Source organism: Leucopleurus acutus (genome assembly GCF_964270905.1).
Source record: "Leucopleurus acutus genome assembly, chromosome: 5".
Classification (NCBI taxonomy): domain Eukaryota; kingdom Metazoa; phylum Chordata; class Mammalia; order Artiodactyla; family Delphinidae; genus Leucopleurus; species Leucopleurus acutus.
In genome coordinates, this window is record NC_139147.1 from 132,979,448 (window position 1) to 132,998,826 (window position 19,379).

Sequence of the window (19,379 nt, forward strand, 5' to 3'; positions counted from 1 at the left end):
CTAAGCCTGTGAATCCTCTTAAAGGACTCTGCTCTGGTGTACTTGGGTGAAGGGCATCTGAACAGGTCCTGGGAGGTGTCAGAAAGCTTCAGAGTTTAGGGATTGGGTAGAAGACCTGGATGGGGAACAGACTGCTGTCACGGAATCTCGTTTTCTTCGCCCAGGCTCAGGGACCTCGGCCACGCCCCTCCCTCGTTTCCTAGCAACCAGCCCCGGACCCGCGCTCCTCCTCAGGCCGTCACTTCCGCTCCGCGACAGGAAGTAGGGTCAGAGCCGGCAGCTTTCCCGGGAGTTCAGCGTTCGCAACGTCTGCAGCCGCTGGAGTAGCGGAGTTTCCCTGTACCTCGCTGTCTGCATGTCTCCCGGGTTCCACCTCCCGCGGGTGAGGAGGTCCTCAAGGAGTTAGAGGGTCTCGAGGGTCCAGGCCCGCGCGAGAGGAAGGCGAGGCCCGGGAACGCGTGGCAGGCGGGGCGGAGGAGGGGGCTGGCGGGGCGACTCCCTGGGGTCTGGGATCACCTCAGCGTGGCTCGGTGTCTGCTGCGGCCCCGAGAGCTTCCCGCCTCTCCCCCGCGGACCGCCGGGGTCCGGGAGACTGGGACTCCTCTGCGAACCTCCTGCAGGATTCCCTTCTCCCTTCTTTAAAGGAGGACCCCTCGTAGAGAAGACTCGCCGGACTGCTGACTCCCTTCCCCGCCCAGACCCTGAAGTGACCTGCCATGACCTCCGTGTGAGCGAGCGATCGGCTTGTGACACTTCCCAGAGTCCCCCAGGGTAAATGTTTGCACGTGTGCACGGCCGTGTGTACATGTGTGTTTTTATTTCCTGCAAAATCTGAGCTAGGAGGACCCTGGGCTGTGTTTGGCAAGTCGGTATTTTGGTTTACTTTTCTTTAGCATCTCTACCAGGGGTTCTTCCTTGTCGTTATGGCAAACCAAACGACTCTGTGCCTTCTGTTAGCTGAGTGGGAAGGCACACTGGAATTAGGCTGGGCGGGCTCAGGATATGCTGACTGTTTGGATTTTTTTAGCCCGACCTGTTTGTATCAGGCGATTCTTAGTTAGATTTAAGTTTTTTATGTGTTTGGGTTTTCTATTCAAGACTAAAGGTTCTTCTTGGACAAAGACCGTCATATAGTACTTTTGTAACTCTTATAGCCCTAGCATAATACTGAACACATTAGTAAAGGCTCATTAAGTTTTAAATTTAAATATCATAAAATACACATTCTAACATTTTCAACTTAATAGAGATGAGGCCTATTTACATATAAGTCAGCTCCTGGAAAGGACAATGTAAAATAACAAGATCTTTTAAGATAAATATGTCTGAAATTTAGAAGCTGCCCAGAAGGCTAAGTACAGTGCTCTCGGTGGAAGAGAAATATGGTATATCTATCTTATAGGAAGAGGCCACACAAATAATGGTGTTTCATTGCTTGTTTCTTTTCTTCTTCTCTTTCCTTCCTTTTTTTTTTTTTTTTTTTTTAAATAGGTGTTGTATCCTAACTTTTTGAGGTGCTTGCTGCCATTATGGGAAACCAGCTCGCCGGCATTGCTCCCTCCCAGATCCTTTCTGTGGAGAGTTATTTCTCAGACATCCATGACTTTGAATATGATAAAAGTCTGGGGAGTACTCGGTTCTTTAAAGTTGCTCGAGCGAAACACCGAGAAGGCCTGGTGGTTGTGAAGGTCTTTGCAATTCAGGATCCCACATTGCCTCTAACCAGCTACAAACAAGAGCTTGAGGAACTGAAAATCAGGCTTCATTCTGCACAGAACTGCCTGCCATTCCAGAAAGCAGCAGAAAAAGCATCTGAGAAGGCAGCCATGCTCTTCAGGCAGTATGTGCGAGACAACCTCTATGATCGCATCAGCACCCGTCCGTTCTTAAATAACATTGAGAAGCGCTGGATCGCTTTCCAGATCCTCACAGCCGTGGACCAAGCACACAAATCTGGAGTCCGTCATGGGGACATCAAGACTGAGAATGTGATGGTCACCAGTTGGAATTGGGTCCTTCTAACTGATTTTGCCAGTTTTAAACCCACTTATCTTCCAGAGGACAACCCTGCAGATTTCAACTATTTTTTTGACACTTCACGGAGGAGAACTTGTTATATTGCTCCTGAACGTTTTGTTGATGGTGGATTGTTTGCCACTGAGTTAGAATATATGAGAGATCCTTCAACTCCACTTGTAGACTTAAATAGCAATCAGAGAACAAGAGGAGAGTTGAAGCGAGCAATGGATATCTTTTCAGCAGGTATGTGAGTTGGTCAACTTTGCTAGGGTGGGAGTGTGCATTTATTTTAACTCTTGAACATAGAAAATTAATTTTTTTGGTAAATCCTCCTGCACTTTTCAAATAGTTGCAGTATTCTTTCACTGGACGTGTTTCAGTACCTAGAAAATCCAAAGAGTGGTCTACTCATTCAGATGTTTAAGGAATATTTGAATTCTCTCTTCTGTATATGTCAGGCACTGTCTTAAGTGCTAGAGACATAGATGGGTAATTACGTTTCTCTTTTCAGGGTGCTTACACTTTAATGGGGAGATAGATATGATATTGAAAAAAGACATTTCAGTGCACTGTGGTTTGCTGTGGTGGTGATAAGCTTAGGCTGCTGTTACAGGAACGTATGGATACTTAAATGAATCTCTGTGGTGGTGATGGGTAGAGTGGCAGGATCAGGAAAGGCATCTCTATTGGAAGGAAGGTATTTAAACTGAGACCTGAAAGGTGATTGGGAGCTAGCTATGGGAAGGGTAGTTTGTTTCAGGCAGAGGGTGTTGCTTATATGAAGACTTGAAGACCAGAGCATGATGCATTGATTTATTAGGGAACTTTAAGTACTTTAGTACATCTGGAACGTAGGGTGTGAGGTAAGCAAGGCCCAGATCAGAAGGGGTCTGGTATGCCCATGCTAGTCTATAGGGACATTATCAGATATGTGTTTTAGACAAAACACTGACTGTAGCAGGAGATAGGAAAACCAGTTAGTGGTCAGCTGCCACAATTCAGGTAAGACATGGTGCTGACTGGTTTCAAGTTGTGACAGTTGGAGAAGGAGTGGAGAAAAGTAATGCTTAAGAGATAATTAGTGGGTAGAATTGTTAGGATTTGATTGGAGGATCAAGAACACTCCTGTTCCCCCGGCTTGGGAAACCAGGGGGATGGTGATACCAGTCACTGAGCTAGGAGACACATGAGGAGGAACAGATAGGGGGTGGGAAGATGCTGAGGTCTGTATTAGATGTTGAGTTGAAGGTGTCAGGGGATATGGAGGGGAAGATGTGTGACAGGCAGTTGTTACAAAGGTTTGGTACATAGAGATGTGGGGTGGAGATGGAGATTTGGTAGTTATCAGGAAATAGGTAGTAGTTACTGTAGCCAAGGGAATGCATTTCTAGTTGGGGAGTTTGTGGAGAAACTGGTGTGTTAGTTTCTGCTTTCCACCCTCCCTATCCCACCCCTCTAGATGGTCACAAAGCACCGAGCTGATCTCCCTGTGCTATGCGGCTGCTTCCCACTAGCTATCTATTTTACGTTTGGTAGTGTATATATGTCCAGAAGTGATTCTTAAGTGTTTTTGGCTCCTCTTAAAGACTTTGATGAAACCAGGGACCTCCTTCTTTGGAAAAAAGTACCATACATTCGTATACATTACATACACAGACCACATGAAGCTTGGTCATGGATTGTAGGCTATCTATGAACTTCTGGAGGAGAAGTGGGCTGAGGATGGTATCCTGAGGAATACCATATGAATTCTAGCATCACTGCCATTTTTTGTAAATTTTGCAAAGGTTGGCTTTAATCTTTTTCTCACCTGTAGGTTTCCTACAAAGAAAACATAAATTGAGTTGTATTTTAGATTATTTAGGAAAAGTGATATAATTAATGAAGAAATGTATTTCATCTAGGGGAACAAATGAGCGTTGTTACACAGGATTTTACCTCTCTCTGTTGGTCTGTTCAGCTCACTAGTCTATGTCCCAAGGTAATACTGAGGGAGGGTATTTTTGATGAGGTGGGGTAGCTTCCACACTGTAAAGATAACAAGATTAGAAATGTAATCCATCAGTCCCAACCTGATCAGTGAATTTATCTAAATTTTTCTTGAACTATTTTTACCTTTTAAACTTACTGTTATGTAAATAGGACTCCTCCAGCTTAGAAATGTGATCACTTTCTAGCTTCAGCGGATCATTTGTAGCTTTTTTTAAAAGTAAAATTGAGGTATAATTGACATATAACATTAGTTTCAGGTGTACAACATGATTTGATATTTGTATGTGTTGGGAAATGATCACTACAAGTGTAGTTAACATCTGTCACCATACGTAGTAACAATTTTTTTTTTTCTTGTGGGTGAGAACTTTTGAAATCTACCTTCTTAGCAACTATAGTCACCTTGCTCTGCATTCCATCTCCATGACTTACTTATTTTATAACTGGAAGTTTGTTATAGTTTTAAAATTTCAGGGATTGATGAAGAGTTTATATTTATCCTTTCTGTGTGCATTATAGTCATTATAGTTTTGTGAAGTTCAACAGAATTCTTACTTAGCATTTGTTTTTCCAGACTAAAGAGCTCTACATTGTTTTGGCTGAAGATTTCATTTCTTTCATTTCTTTGAAAGAGGTGGATGGGATCTCTTCACCTCCCACTGCTCCTAAGATTTGATTTAGGCTCTTTGGGTTTGAATGTTAGGCTCTCTGGGTTTGAATGTTACTTTCCCCATCCTAAGGCCTATCCATGGTTCCTGGCTGCTAGTTTGGGAGAAGTGTATATATTCCCTGTCTCTGGTCATATATATGGGCAGAGCCTTGTTTGCTGGAGATCTTTCATTCATTCACTTGACAAGTATTTGAGTGCCTATTATGTGTAAGGCACTGTTGTGTAGGTGTTGGGAATGCACCTGTGAACAATACTGATAGAGTTTCTGCACTCATGGAGCTTGCATTCTAAGTGCGGGCAGGGAGAGAGAATAAAAAGGTCAATAAGTTAGAAAGTTAATTTTGATTAGTGATAAGTGCTGTGATGAAGTGCTGTGATTTCTAAGTGGATGACAAGGGCTGGTAGATAAAATGAAGGCCTCCCCTGAAGGTGACATTGATATGAGATCTGAATGATAAAGAAGGACTCAGTGATGATAAAGGCAACTTGAACAAATTGTTCTATAGAGAAATACCAACCCATAACACCTCTTCCAGAATACCATTTTAAAAGTTGCAAGAAAGGGGACTTCCCCGGCAGTCCAGTGGTTAAGACTCCGAGCTTCCACTGCAGGGAGCATGGGTTCCATCCCTGGTCAGGGAAATAAGATCCCGTGTGGTGCGTGATGCATCCAAAAAATTAAAAAAAAAAAAAAAAAGTTGCAAGAAAAAAATCCTGTATTTACCTCTGTATTAGTTTACTAGGGATGACATGACAAAATACTCCAGGCTGGGTAGCTTAAACAAAAATTTATTTTCCCTCAGTTCTGGAAAGTTCCCTCAGAGCCTGGAAGTCCAAGATCAAGGTGCCAGCAGGGTTGATTTCTCTTGAGCCCTCGCTCTTTGAGTTCCAGGTGGCCACTTTTCCCCTGGTGTTCCTTCCTCTTATAAGGACACCAGTCATAATGGATTAGGGCCCCACCTTTATGACCTCATTTAACCTTAATTACCTCTTTATAAGGCTCTGTCTCCAAATAGTCACATTCTAAGGTGTTAGGGCTTCAACATAGGAATTTAGGGGGGTGGTGAGGGATGTAGTTCAGTCTGTAAACAATCTCCATTTAGTTGTAAATAAATGTTCTTTATTTTTACAGTACTTGGAAATAATTTCAAACTTAAAAACTTGGAAAAATAAAAATAGTACATAGATCCTACATAAATCGTTTACCCAAATTCACCTGTTGTTAACGTCTTGTTCCAATTGCTTTATCACTTATACCTTTTCTCTGCACTCTGTACCCCACACTCCCCACCCTTCCTCCCCACCCCTCCATGGCCCTTTGCCCCAAATACTTTAGTATTTCCTAAGACCCCAGTATTCTCTTACATAAAGCTTATGTAACTGTATGTTGCAGTTACCAACTGCAGTGAATTTAACATTGATAGAATTATTTACACTTTTTATTCTAATTTTGTATTTGACCCAGTAACGTCCTTTATAGCATTTTTCCTCCTCCAGGACACGACCCAGTCTAGGGTCAGGTATTGCATTTAGTTGTCATGTCTCTTTAGCTTCCTTTAATCTGGAACATTTTCACAGTCTGTCTTTGTCATTATGACATTGACATTTTTTGAAGAATACCTCTCCCCTTAAATTTTTAAAAATTATTTTTATACTCTTTATTTAAAATAATAGACTCATAGTAAGTTGCAAAAATAATGAAGAACCCATCACACAGCTACCCCCAGTGACATCTTATATGACTGTAGTACCATATCAGAATCAGGAGTTGACATTGGTGCATTACTGTTAACTAGACTTACACCTTATTTAGTTTTCACCAGCTTTTACCTGCACTGTGTGTATGCGCTCAGCCTCACCTCTTTCTTTTTCAATAGAATGGTCCTCATTTTGTATGTATCCTGTTTCCTTGTGATTAGATTCAGGTTATTCATTCTAAGTAGGAATACTGTGTAGGTGATGATGTCTTCACAGTATCGTATCTGGAGGCAAATGGTGTCTGTTAGTGATGTTAATTTTGATCACATGGTCAAGTTCTTGCCCAATTTCTCCCCTGTAGTTACTTTTTGTTTTCTTAATCCCTTGCAACTAATAAGCAACCTGTGGGAAGAAACTTTAAGACCATGCAAATATCCTGCCAGTCATCACAGTTTCCTCTTTGATTTGGTGTCTGTTGATCATTCTTGCCTGATCCAGTCTTTACTATGATGGTTGCAAAATGATGATCTTCCAACTCCAGCACTACCTCCACATTTACCAGTAGGCCCTCAGCATTCTTGTGTGCTCAAGTGTCCTGTCTTTCCCCTCATTTATTTATTATTATTGGTATGGACTCTTTAATTCCTGTATGCAGTTTGCTAATATTTTTTGGAGGATTTTTATCTATATTCATCAGGGATTGGTCTGTAGTTTGCTTTACTTGTGATGACTTTGTCTGGTTTGCTACTAGGGTAATACTGGCCTCATAGAATGACTTGGGAAGTGTTCCTCCTCTTCTGTTTTTGGAATTTGCCAAGGATTGGTGTTAATTATTTTAATGTTTGACAGAATTCACCTGTTAAGCCATGTTGGCTTAGGTTTTTCTTTGTGCAAAGTTTTTCATTCCTAATTCAGTCTCTTTAAAAGGTTTATTCAGATTTTCTTTCTTTTTAAGTCACCTTTGGTAATCTGTATCTTTCTAGGAATCTTTCCATTTCATATAGTTTATCTGTTTTTTGGCATACATTTGTTTAAAGTACTCCCTTATAATTCTTTTCATTTCTGTGAGGTTGGTAGTAATGTCCCCTTTTTCGTACCTGATTTTCATAGTTTGAGTCATCTCTCTTCTTAGAAAAGCTTGTCAATTCTGTTGAGCTTTTCAAAGCACCAACTTTTGGTTTTGTTGATGTTCTCTATTGTATTTTATTCTCTATTTCATAAATTTTCACCCCAATATCTATTGTTCCTTTCTTTTTGCTTTGGTTTTAGTTTGCTTCTTAAGGTTATTGTTGGTTTTTTTAAAAAATTAATTTATTTTATGTATTTATTTTTGGCTGCGTTAGGTCTTTGTTGCTGTGCACGGGCTTTCTCTAATTGCGGCGACCAGGGGCTACTCTTTGTTGTGGTGCGCAGGCTTCTCATTGTGGTGGCTTCTCTTGTTGTGGAGCACGGGCTCTAGGCGTGTGGGCTTCAGTAGTTGCAGCACACGGGCTCTAGTTGTGGCTTGCGGGCTCTAGAGCACAGGCTCAGTAGTTGTGGCGCACAGGCTTAGTTGCTCCGTGGCATGTGGGATCTTCCCAGGCCAGAGTTCGAACCTGTGTCCCCTGCATTGGCAGGCAGATTCTCAACCACTGCGCCACCAGGGAAACCCTAAGTTATTGTTTTGAGCTCTTATAAAATAGGTGTTTATAGTTATACATTTTCTCTAAATGCTGCTTTAGTTGCATCCCATACATTTTTGTATGTTGCTTTTGTTTTCATTCATCTCAAAGTATTTTCTAATTTTCCTTTGATCATTGGTTATTTGAGTGTGTTGTTTCATTTCTACATATTTGTTAATTTTTCAAATTTTCTTCTGTTACTGATTTTTTTCATTCCATTGTGGTTTGAAGGATGTAATTTGTATATTTCAGTCCTTTTAAATTCATTGAAGCTTGTTTTATGGTCTAGCATATGATTTCATCTGGAGAGTGTTCCACATGTACTTGAGAAGAGTTTTGTATTCTGTTGTTAGATGGTGTGTTCCTTTGATGTCTGTTAGATCTGGTTTATAATATTGTTCAGTTCTTCTATTTCCTTCTTGCTTAAGGTGTTCTTAATAGCTATTTTAGTTTTTTATTCTAAAACTTGACACTGTATGGATAGAAATTAAGAAATTTATTGAGTGTTTATTATGTATCAGGAGCTGTCTTAGTTGCTGGAGTTTTTTCAGTGAACAAAATAGACAAAAATCCTTTATGGAGTCTGCATTCTAGTGGGTATATGGACAATAAAGAAATAAATACATACAATATATAATGTGGCATTTGGTGATGTGGGGAAAAACAGCAGGGAAAGGGGAAGGGGAATGTGTTAGATAACGAGTGTGGGGTAGTTGTAGTGGGGGGGCTTGGAATTTTAAACTGGGCAGTCAAGAAATGCCTTACTGCTAAGATGACATTTGATTCAAGGTCTAAAGGAAGTTTAGGTGTAAGCCATGAGGGTGCTTGGGGGTATAGTATTCCAGGCAGAGGGACCAACACATGCAAAGGCTGTGACTAAGGTTGTTTAAGGATCTCCTTAAGATTTTTAAAATGCATGTCATATACTGATCAGTGAAACTGCTTTGTCTTTTTGGGAATGTAGTTGCTTTATTTATTCCTTGTTTGAAGATTATGTAAGTGCAAAATGAAAGGTATCTCTCTTTCCTTCTCTAATCTTACAGCCATACTTCTTAGCACTTCTCATTTTATAAGTGTGTCTGTTCACTGGTTTACTTTATTTCTTTCTTCCTAGAATTAAAGCTTCATGAGGGCAGAGTTTTTATCTGTTTTATGCACTGAGTCTAGTGTGTGGTAAACACCTGATAACTTTTTGTTCAATGATGAATAAATGAGTTGTCAGATGTTACTTCTCAGTAGTTTCTTATAAACTTAATATTTATAAATTCATATTTTAAAAGAATACTTTCTTATGGCTTTTAATCTATCTTTGTATCTCTGAATGTATGTGTGTATATAACATGTGTAATTGTTTTCATTTATAGAACCAGGAAGTAATTTTATTTTATTTAGTTTTTTTTAAGAAGGAGAAAAATTAAATAGGCCTTTTTTGACTTTATACTTTTAGAAACTGATGATTAGGCAATAGACATTTTTCCTGTCTTGCTGGATTGTAGTTGTATGTTGCATTAAACATTTTAATTCGGTTTACTTTGAGTTTTGCATCTTGAGTTTTATGAATTCTCTGAATTCTTGATCTGTGTTAATATCTTGCATTTCATTTTTAATGGAATTATATCTGCTATTTTCCAGGTTGTGTGATAGCTGAGCTTTTTACAGAAGGTGTGCCACTGTTTGATCTCTCTCAACTTTTGGCTTACAGAAATGGACAGTTTTTCCCTGAACAGGTGCTGAATAAAATTGAAGATTGCAGTATCAGAGAATTGGTAACTATGCTACAAATATTTCTCACTTTTGCATTAGTCAGTTCTCTGGAATGTTCTGAATTTGGGACAAGCAGTAAAACCCCATGGACTCATATACCAGCCTATTGTTTTTACTTTGTTAGGCAGAAGTGTACAATTTTTTTCCCCTTCTTAGGCACAGAGCTCATTTAACTTTATATTACACACACACACACACACACACACACACACACACACACACACACACACACACACGCACGCACGCATGCATCTTTCCATTATAATATTTAGCTCTGCTTTGGACAGATTTGAAAGGAAGTAAGGAGGTGCTTGGGGGTTAGAGATTGTCCAGGGTAGAGCTTGCTAGTAAGAAATGAAGAGGATAAATATCTAAAATGAGGAGACAGGAAACAGCAACTTGAATGTAATACAGCAGTATAGGGGCATTTCATATAAAAGCAACTAGCTTTGTGTACCTCCCTTGACCCTGAGGGCAGGTCTGGAAGGGGAGCTGTAGAATCACACATTAGTTTAGCAGAACAGATGTGAGGAATTCTTTGGGAGGTCACGTAAGCCATATATCCACAGTACTGTTTGAGGGGATCTTTTCTAAGTCAATCAATACAGTAAGTGATGCATATGATGATGACTCTGAGCCACGGAAAGGTTATGTATATTTAAAATATTCTTTAGTAAGGTAGGGAAACATGCATTTTGATTTCTCTTACGAATGGCAAATATTAAGAAATAAGATGCTCCAGAGGAAGCCAATTTTAGTTCACATTCAGTGAACAGTACACTGGATTAGGAGTTGGCATACCTGGCTGTTCTAGGTGTGGCACTCATTATCATGTTGTGTTGGCTAAGTAACTTTATGAATTTGGGCCTACCTTTTCTTAACTGTGAAAGGAGTGAATCTGACTAATTTTTAAGGCTAATCCTCTTTATGTGTCTGGCCCATCTGGAGTATGTTAATACATGATTCCTTGTTGCTTAATAGGATGATAGTAGATTCACATATTACTCAGTAGTCAGGTTCTGAAAGTAGTTTGAAAGATAAAGATTAGAAAGAGTCAGAATTACCTCAAATATCCTTTAAATCATGTGTTAAGTTGCAGTTGTAGCTTTCATTTGATTTAATTTTCTGTTCTCAAATCTATTTTTTACTCCCTTTCTTGCCTTGGTATAGGTAACTCAGATGATTCACCGGGAACCAGATAAACGTTTAGAGGCAGAAGATTACTTAAAGCAGCAGCGTGGCAATGCCTTTCCTGAAATATTTTACACTTTCCTTCAGCCCTACATGGCCCAGTTTGCCAAGGAAACATTTCTTTCTGCAGATGAGCGTATTCTGGTTATAAGGAAGGATTTGGGCAACATTATCCACAATCTCTGTGGACATGATCTGCCAGAGAAAGCAGAAGGAGAGCCTAAGGAAAATGGGCTGGTTATCTTGGTGTCAGTTATAACGTCCTGCCTACAGACCCTTAAATATTGTGATTCCAAGCTTGCTGCTCTGGAACTTATTCTCCATTTGGCCCCAAGACTAAGTGTAGAAATTCTTTTGGATCGTATTACTCCGTATCTTTTGCATTTCAGCAGTGACTCTGTTCCTAGAGTGAGGGCTGAAGCCTTGAGGACGTTGACCAAAGTTCTTGCTCTTGTCAAAGAGGTTCCTCGCAATGATGTTAACATCTACCCGGAATATATTCTGCCAGGCATAGCCCACTTAGCCCAGGATGATGCTACTATTGTTAGACTAGCCTATGCTGGTAAGAGCTTATTGTCCAAGTAATAACCACTCATATTTTTGAAGTTAGTGACTATAATACCTCTTGTTTCTCTGACATCTTTGGGAATTCCAAGAGTGAACTTTGGTCCTTGAACTATTTGTGTACATTTTAATAATATTTATAGCCGATCTGTTCCTGGAACTCAAGCTTTGTGTGTATCCTTATTTTTGAGGTTATCAGAATTACTAAGTGAAAAATATATAATACCAGAATCTTATGATTTTACTGGGAGTATTATTATTATTATTATTTTTAGTCCAAAGCTTGGGAAGCAGAGCAGCAGTTTTTTTTTTTTAAATTTAATTAATTTATTTATGACTGTGTTGGGTCTTTGTTTCTGTGTGAGGGCTTTCTCCAGTTGCGGCAAGTGGGGGCCACTCTTCATCGCAGTGCACGGGCCTCTCACTATCGTGGCCTCTCTTGTTGCGGAGCACAGGCTCCAGACGCGCAGTCTCAGTAGTTGTGGCTCATGGGGCCTAGTTGCTCCATGGCATGTGGTATCTTCCCAGACTAGGGCTCGAACCCGTGTCCCCTGCAGTGGCAGGCAGATTCTCAACCACTGTGCCACCAGGGAAGCCCTGGGAGTATTATATTTAATTTGGAGTAAGACTAATGTTCACAAGTATGTGCTTCAGGTCTAGTGTCTTTAGGCCTTTATAAGGTTTCTCTGAACAAATACGTTTGTTTGAATATCAGTATTAGGATATAACAGTCTATTGCTGTTGAAAAAGATTAATTTTGCTGGGTAATTTGGTGTTGAAAGGACCTAGCCCGTTTGTTAAGTTACTGAATTTTAAGGTCCTTTCAGTTACTATGATGCTTAAGAAGTGTGGCTTCTTTGTGATGAGGTGAGTGTGTTATATAACAAACTTACCTGTTTTATTTGTAATTCTCATAAAATAAGTGATACAGATTCATATTTTTAGCTCCCCAAATTAATTTCGAATGCTTATTTCTGCATGGAAAATGTCATTGAAACATTTACATAATTTCATCATTTATTTTTAAAATGTAATCTGATGGAAATCAGGAATTCTGAAGTCTTTGTAAGTAGTACATAACGTGTGGTGATGATATTGTCTCTTTCTTTGAAAGATACTTGCTTATTAGTTCATTATTTTATGATTTACTTGTCATTATTTTAACAGAATGTGAAAAGTGGTCTTTGGACTCTGTCTTTATGGCTAGGCACATCCACAAAGTGATTGGTGGTTGTTGGCTTTTTAAAAAATACGTATTTTTAAAAATATTTATCCATCTGCCTATTTATTTATGGTTTCTGATTTCCATAGCTTTATAGGTGTAAATTTTAGGCTTAGAAAATTCAGGATTTCTTTAAGACATATCCAAGTTTATCATTTGGAACAAAGCATGTTTACAATTCACTTGATAAATAGAAAGACAGTTGACCCTTGAACAACGTGGAGGTTAAGGACGCTGAACCCCCACACAGTTGAAAATCCCCATATAATTTATAGTTAGCCCTCTATCCATGGTTCCACATCTGTGGATTCAACCAACCATGGATTGTGTTATACTGTAGTATGTACTCTTGAAAAAAAATTCGAGTGTTGTTCAAGGATCAACTGTAATTGAACTGGATAAAATTAAATGAAAGAAAAGCTTATGATTTTTAAAAAACAAGCTGTATGTTTAGACTATTATGACCTACTTTTGTCCCAGTGTATCTTGGTCTTTTCTCAATTGTGGTAAGTAGGTAAGGTTCTGATGTGTAGGTAGCATATTAACATACTTATATTCAATTTCTAGCAGTCATAGCATAAAAACAATAGCTACTGTTTATTGAAAAATCTGCTTTGTCCATACTGCTCAGGGTTGCAAGGGTTAGTTACAAAAGATATAGAGATTCTAAAATAGGTTCTAGATTCTAAGATTTTAAGATCTGTGTATCTCTTGAAACTGACACTTGGAACAACCTTGAGCAGTAGATGTTATAGTGCCTTCATTTCCCAGCTGAGGAATTGGGGATGGGAGAGGCTAAGGGACACGACCAAAGTGTATCTGGACTAGTTCTTTCTCAGTTCTCAGAGCTGCTGGTCTAGACCTTGATTTTGAAGCAACCTGCTTTTATTTTACCCAAGTGTGCTGGGTCTTAGTGGTAAGAGTCCATGGTAACCCAGGGTCAGTGCCAGGACCTTGCAGTGCCCCATGCCACCCAGCCATGGTGAACCATGGCTTAGTGCATGATAAAGCTGCCTTTTTAGATAGAATCTAAAGTCTCTTTGAACTTGTATGGTTAAGTGTAATTAAACCACACATGTCAGTAATTATAAAAGTTTAAAAATCAATTAAAAATTTCTTTTATAGCATTGTTTTTAAACTCAGAGATGCTGGTCTAGATTTGTTTCTTGTGTAAAGTGAACTGACAAGTGTGTTGTAGTTTATGAACTTAAATGGGGAGATAAACATAGATCTGCTCAGACTTGAGAGGTGCCCCGGAAAGTAAGAGATTTTTCCTAATAAAGATATTTCCACTAAAGTGGGGACATTCATCTAGAACCATCAGGGGATGGTGTAGAATTCTCCCATCTTTAGGGTGAGCAGGCGTTGCAGGGTATTAATAACTTGCTTATTTAGAGGTAAATTTTTGTTCTACTCAGAACAGTGTTGAACCTGGCAGCAGTGGGGCGTGGGACTCCAGGATGAAGGGAATCACTGTATTCAATAGACTCAGAAATGTCAGTTATTGTGGGATGCATCTCAATTTTGGAGATGTTAAAAAGTGAAGAAAAAGTGAGTCTTAGAATCAGTAAAATAAGGTAGTTTATGTTCAGTTCAGCTACTCACTGCTGAGAAGGAAAAGAGTGCAGTCTTTGCGGGTATAGTCGTATATTAGGAAGCATGGAAGTGGGAGGAGAAGAAGGATAGAGGCACAGGAATAAATAAAAATGGAAGGAAGAGGAAAGTATAAGCAAAGAGCAGATATAGCTAACAGCAAGTGTGATAGCAGAACTTAGAAGTAGATACTTTCACAGTGGTGAGGAGTATAAATAGTCTTAATAGATGATCAGAGAGAAAGGAGAAGATACAGACCACTGCAGGAGTGTGACAAACAGTCTGGTGCTTTGGTTCACTAAGAACCTCAGAGTATCATTTGTAAAGCAGTCTAATAAGGGTTGATGCACTTTGGTAATGGTTCTTTGAGATGGATGTGACTCAGTTATGTATGAGGAAACTGAGACTCAGATTGGTTAAGCAGCCAGCTAGTAAGTGCCAAGGTCAAGGTTTAAAAAAAAAAAAAATTAATTTTTGGCTGCGTTGGGTCTTTGTTGCTGCGCGCGGGCTTTCTCTAGTTGCGACGAGTAAGGACTACTCTTCGTTGCGGTACACGGGCTTCTTCTTGTGGTGGCTTCTCTTGTTGCGGAGCACGGCCTCTAGGCGCACGGGCTTCAGTAGTTGTGGCACGCGGGCTCAGTAGCTGTGGCTCGAGGGCTCTAGAGCAGGCTCAGTGGTTGTGGCACACAGGCTTAGTTGCTCCGCGGCATATGGGATCTTCCCAGACCAGGGCTCGAACCCGTGTCCCCTGCATTGGCAGGAGGATTCTTAACCACTGTGCCACCAGGGAAGCCCCCAGGGTCAAGGTTTGAGCCAGGGTCTGTGTGATTCCAAAGGCCAGCTTGATCTGTGATTTTAATGTGAAAATGTGTTTCTCTGTTAGCCTACTGCATATCTCTTACCTGATAAACTGTTTAAAAGGTAGGTCTTTGTGGAAGTATTCAGCTTTTTTTGCCTCAGATGTTTTGAGTGCTATATTTTGGGCTATTTGGTATTTTTTCCCAGTTTTATTGAGATATAATAGACATACATCACTGTATAATTTTAAGGTATAGAGCATAATGGTTTGACTTAAATATATTGTGCAATGATTACTGCAGTGAGTTTAGTTAGCGTCCATCATCTCATGTAGATATAATAAAAAGAAAAAAAAGAAAAAAAATTTTTTTCCTTGTGATGAGAACTCTTAGGATTTACTTCAATAACTTTCATATATACCATACAGCAACGTTAACTATAGTTATCATGTTGTACATTTCTGTAGTTTTTAAAGAAGCTTATGATTTATTATTAAAACAGGTAGTTTGGGTATAGTTGTCGATTATGAGATTAGTTACTAAAAGTCTGATTAGGTTAAGTGCTAAATTGAAAAGTCCTGCTTTTCTTTAGTCTTAATGATTATTATTTATATGTATTAAGACTTAGGGAAGAAAAGTTATAAGTATTACACACATTTATGATTATAATTATTATGAATTTTCTTCCTTTTATAGAAAACATAGCTCTGCTGGCAGAAACAGCTTTGAGATTCCTGGAATTAGTACAGTTGAAAAATCTCAGTATGGAAAATGACCCAAATAGTGAAGAAATAGATGAAGTTACACATCCCAGTGGAAATTATGACACAGGTAGTATGATTTTCTGTTATTTAGAATGAATTGCTGATGTGAACTTGCAACAAACTCTCACTTACAATTTTAATGTAAAATGAAAGAATACCAGATTTATAGAGGGAAGGATTCTGCTGTCTGACTGTTCTCTTTTACTCTTATACATTGTTATCTAGCCAGAAAATGACCAACTTGTCACCACAGATTCTAAGCTCAGTAGTTTTTCAGCCAGAATTGGTTTGTGTCAACAGCAAAGCTAGCTGAATTATATAATTCTTACAGAATAAAAGGAAAAAACATTGGAAACACCATAGCCAAAGAATCTAAACCTTTTCTCCTTATGTGAGTATATTTTGAGTGTCCTCAGTCATAAACTGTGTTTCTTTCATACTACCTATGATTTATGTATCAGAACCCACACCTTTTACTGTAAAGGAGCAATGTGATGGTAAATTCTGTGAGGTCAGAGTCCCTGCCTCAAGTTTCTCTACATCCACACAGCTTTTAACAGGCTTTTAATGAATGTTTATTATGTTAAAGATTTAGAAGTCAAATAATGTACTTAGATCTATTTCAAGATGTTTCTAGTTCAGAAAAACTAGAGAAGTCTACTTTTCAGATTTTTATGCTATAGACAACTGTAGTGTCTCAGTTACTTGTTAGAATGGATCATTATATGCAGCAAATATTATTTGGAGTTGAAGACACTGGAATAATTTTAAACTTATAGAAGGATGTATCACAAAGGAAATCCTCACTTTTTTTCACGGAATTACTTAGAAAATAATACTGTCCTACATCCTATAACCATGTAATTGGACCTTTTAAATAATGAAGCTAGGCATTAAAACTTTTGGGGAGTTAATCTGAAGTTTTTCTTAATGTGAACATAGAATTGTGCCTTTCAGACTGCCTTTTCCCTTGACAGTGGCTGCCCTCATTCGTTTAGTTGGCAGATAATTGTTAAACATAAGCTTTGCATCAGGCAATTCGTGTGCTTGCTGTAAGCACTAGGGATATAGTGGTAAATAAGACAGAAAAGATCCCTGCTCTTGAGATTATTTCAGTAAGGAAAAGACAAACAGTCTAAGTAAATAAATAAATGAAAAGGGGAGGGTAGGTAGGTGATAAGGTCAGAGAAGAAGGCAGTGGCTAGATCATGTAAAGCCTTGTCAGGACTTGCAATGTATTTTCTGGCTTTCTAAAATATAATTAACCGACCTTTAAAAATGCTTTCTCAAAGGATTGCCCTGTACCATCAGATTATATCCTGAACCAGTCCAGTAATTTCAAGTCCTTGATTAAGTTGATCTTATTGGGGCAGTATGATCTCCCTCTGGTGCTTCCCCATAGGTTTTCTTTGAGCCTTATAAATTAACTAGTGAGATAGTAACCATGCCTGTGGCATCTGCTTGTTAGGATGTTTTTCAATCTATATTTCATTTTCCCAACTATCCTTCAGAGCTTTGAGTAGTGGAAAAACTTAGTAATTATAGACTTTCTCTGGTGGCTTCTGTAATCATTCTCTTTTCTCCAAGGAGTGAGAAAGACTGGGTCTATATGTTTGGAGAAAAGAAAATTGATCATATTTTTCCTTTTTTTTAGAGCTCCAAGCCTTACATGAAATGGTCCAGCAGAAAGTTGTCACTTTGCTAAGTGACCCTGAAAATATCGTGAAACAAACCTTAATGGAAAATGGAATAACACGGCTGTGTGTATTCTTTGGACGTCAGAAAGCCAATGATGTTTTATTGTCCCACATGATCACTTTCCTGAATGATAAAAATGATTGGCATCTGCGTGGAGCTTTTTTTGATAGTATAGTTGGTATGTTTTTTGCTTGTTTTTAAATTTATCTTTAAGATTTGAATTATCTTCTCAAACAGATACTTTCATGCAGTCTGAAAGGTGACAGTACTACCAAATTTTATTAGTAATGAAATGAGTTCCTGATATTTCTGTCTTCATGCTGCTTTTGGTTGATGGAAGTATCTTAGTTGATCAAGGGATTGGTTAATAAAACTGATATACCCTTATAAAGGGATACCATGTGGTCATTAAAAAGTATGTTTTAAAAGAAAATTTGATGACCTGGGAAAGTACCATGAAATATTATTAAAATGACTGAACCCAGTTGTGTAAAGGTAACAATAACAAGTCTGAATATACTAAGATGTGAACAGTGATTATCTCATGTTTGTCAAATTTTCTATAGTAAACATGCATCACTTTTACAATCGGAGAATAACAAAGTATACTTATGATTGAAAATCAATCTAATTAGAAAGAATTAAAGCTTATAGGCTTTGCTTTTTGTAAACTGAAAATTTGTGAAAAATTAATCAGCTTTTTTCCTACTTTTTCAAAATGTTGCAATTCTTAATTTTCAGATTTATCTGAAGAAGAGAGACATCTTGTATTTTATATGCATATGACTCCTCTTGCATTTAGATTCAAAATTAGAAAGAAATGGACTTTATTTTGGTAGATTGTCATGTTTGACACAAGATTTAATATTTTTCTTTTTGGAGTAATAACTGATCATTTTCCACCTGATTGTACTGACCTTTTCAGTTTTAGTTTGGGTCGTTTATGAAATGTTATATGCTAAAGCCATATTATTAAAATTACCCACTAACCCTTTTTATATCATTTTACACATGATTATAAAGCTTGTCTATTAACTCAAAAGATTTAAAGACTGTTCTGCACACTGGAAAGCTTTGCAGGTATCCAAGCTTTCTCGTGTAGTAGCAGAAGGCTGTAACAGAATTTAGATTTTGATTTCCAATAATCTGGGAAAGTAACTGCTAAAAGGTTTGCTGTTGGATGTTTTTCCTAAAAAATTAAAAAAGGAAAGAAACTCATATAGCAATAGTATTCCTATTTTTACGAATATTATTGTGTGATGTTTTGGAGAAAAGGGTACTTTCTACTTTTGAAAAGCCTTGAAATTGCTGTTCTTGCTTTGTTATAACTGGAGATTACTGTACCTCCTCTTTTCAGACATCTCTAGTTTGTTTTTAATTTTTACATTAGTTTATTGATTCATGTCAGCCCTCCATCTTGGACTCCATCTAACTCAGTTTCTAAATACAGTATGCTTCTCACACCTTTCTGTCTTTCATGCTCTCTTCTTTCAAATAATCTTATTTTTATTTCTTTTCTTGGGAAAAGGTGGTTCTTGGAACTTCATCTATTGGTTAATTCATGTGTATTTTGAAAAATGGCCTTTTTTTCTTTTTTTTTTTGCGGTATGCGGGCCTCTCACTGTTGTGGTCTCTCCCGTTGTGGAGCACAGGCTCCGGACACGCAGGCTAAGCGGCCATGGCTCACGGGCCCAGCCGCTCCGTGGCATGTGGGATCTTCCCAGACCGGGGCACAAACCCGTGTCC

At 38.6% G+C, this 19,379-nt stretch overlaps 1 protein-coding gene across 2 annotated transcripts in view; it reads left to right on the top strand.

The window, feature by feature from the left end:
* The first annotated feature begins 285 nt into the window (after positions 1 to 285).
* PIK3R4 (phosphoinositide-3-kinase regulatory subunit 4) overlaps positions 286 to 19,379 on the top strand; it is a 73,145-nt gene continuing 54,051 nt past the window's right edge. For both annotated transcript variants that reach the window (XM_082839419.1, XM_082839420.1), the window contains exons 1-7: positions 286 to 382; positions 645 to 771; positions 1,492 to 2,262; positions 9,673 to 9,806; positions 10,975 to 11,557; positions 15,868 to 16,002; positions 17,590 to 17,811. In XM_082839419.1, coding sequence (XP_082695545.1) covers positions 1,530 to 2,262; positions 9,673 to 9,806; positions 10,975 to 11,557; positions 15,868 to 16,002; positions 17,590 to 17,811 — 1,807 coding nt within the window. In that variant the 5' untranslated portion in view covers positions 286 to 382; positions 645 to 771; positions 1,492 to 1,529. The remainder of the gene's footprint in view (positions 383 to 644; positions 772 to 1,491; positions 2,263 to 9,672; positions 9,807 to 10,974; positions 11,558 to 15,867; positions 16,003 to 17,589; positions 17,812 to 19,379) is intronic.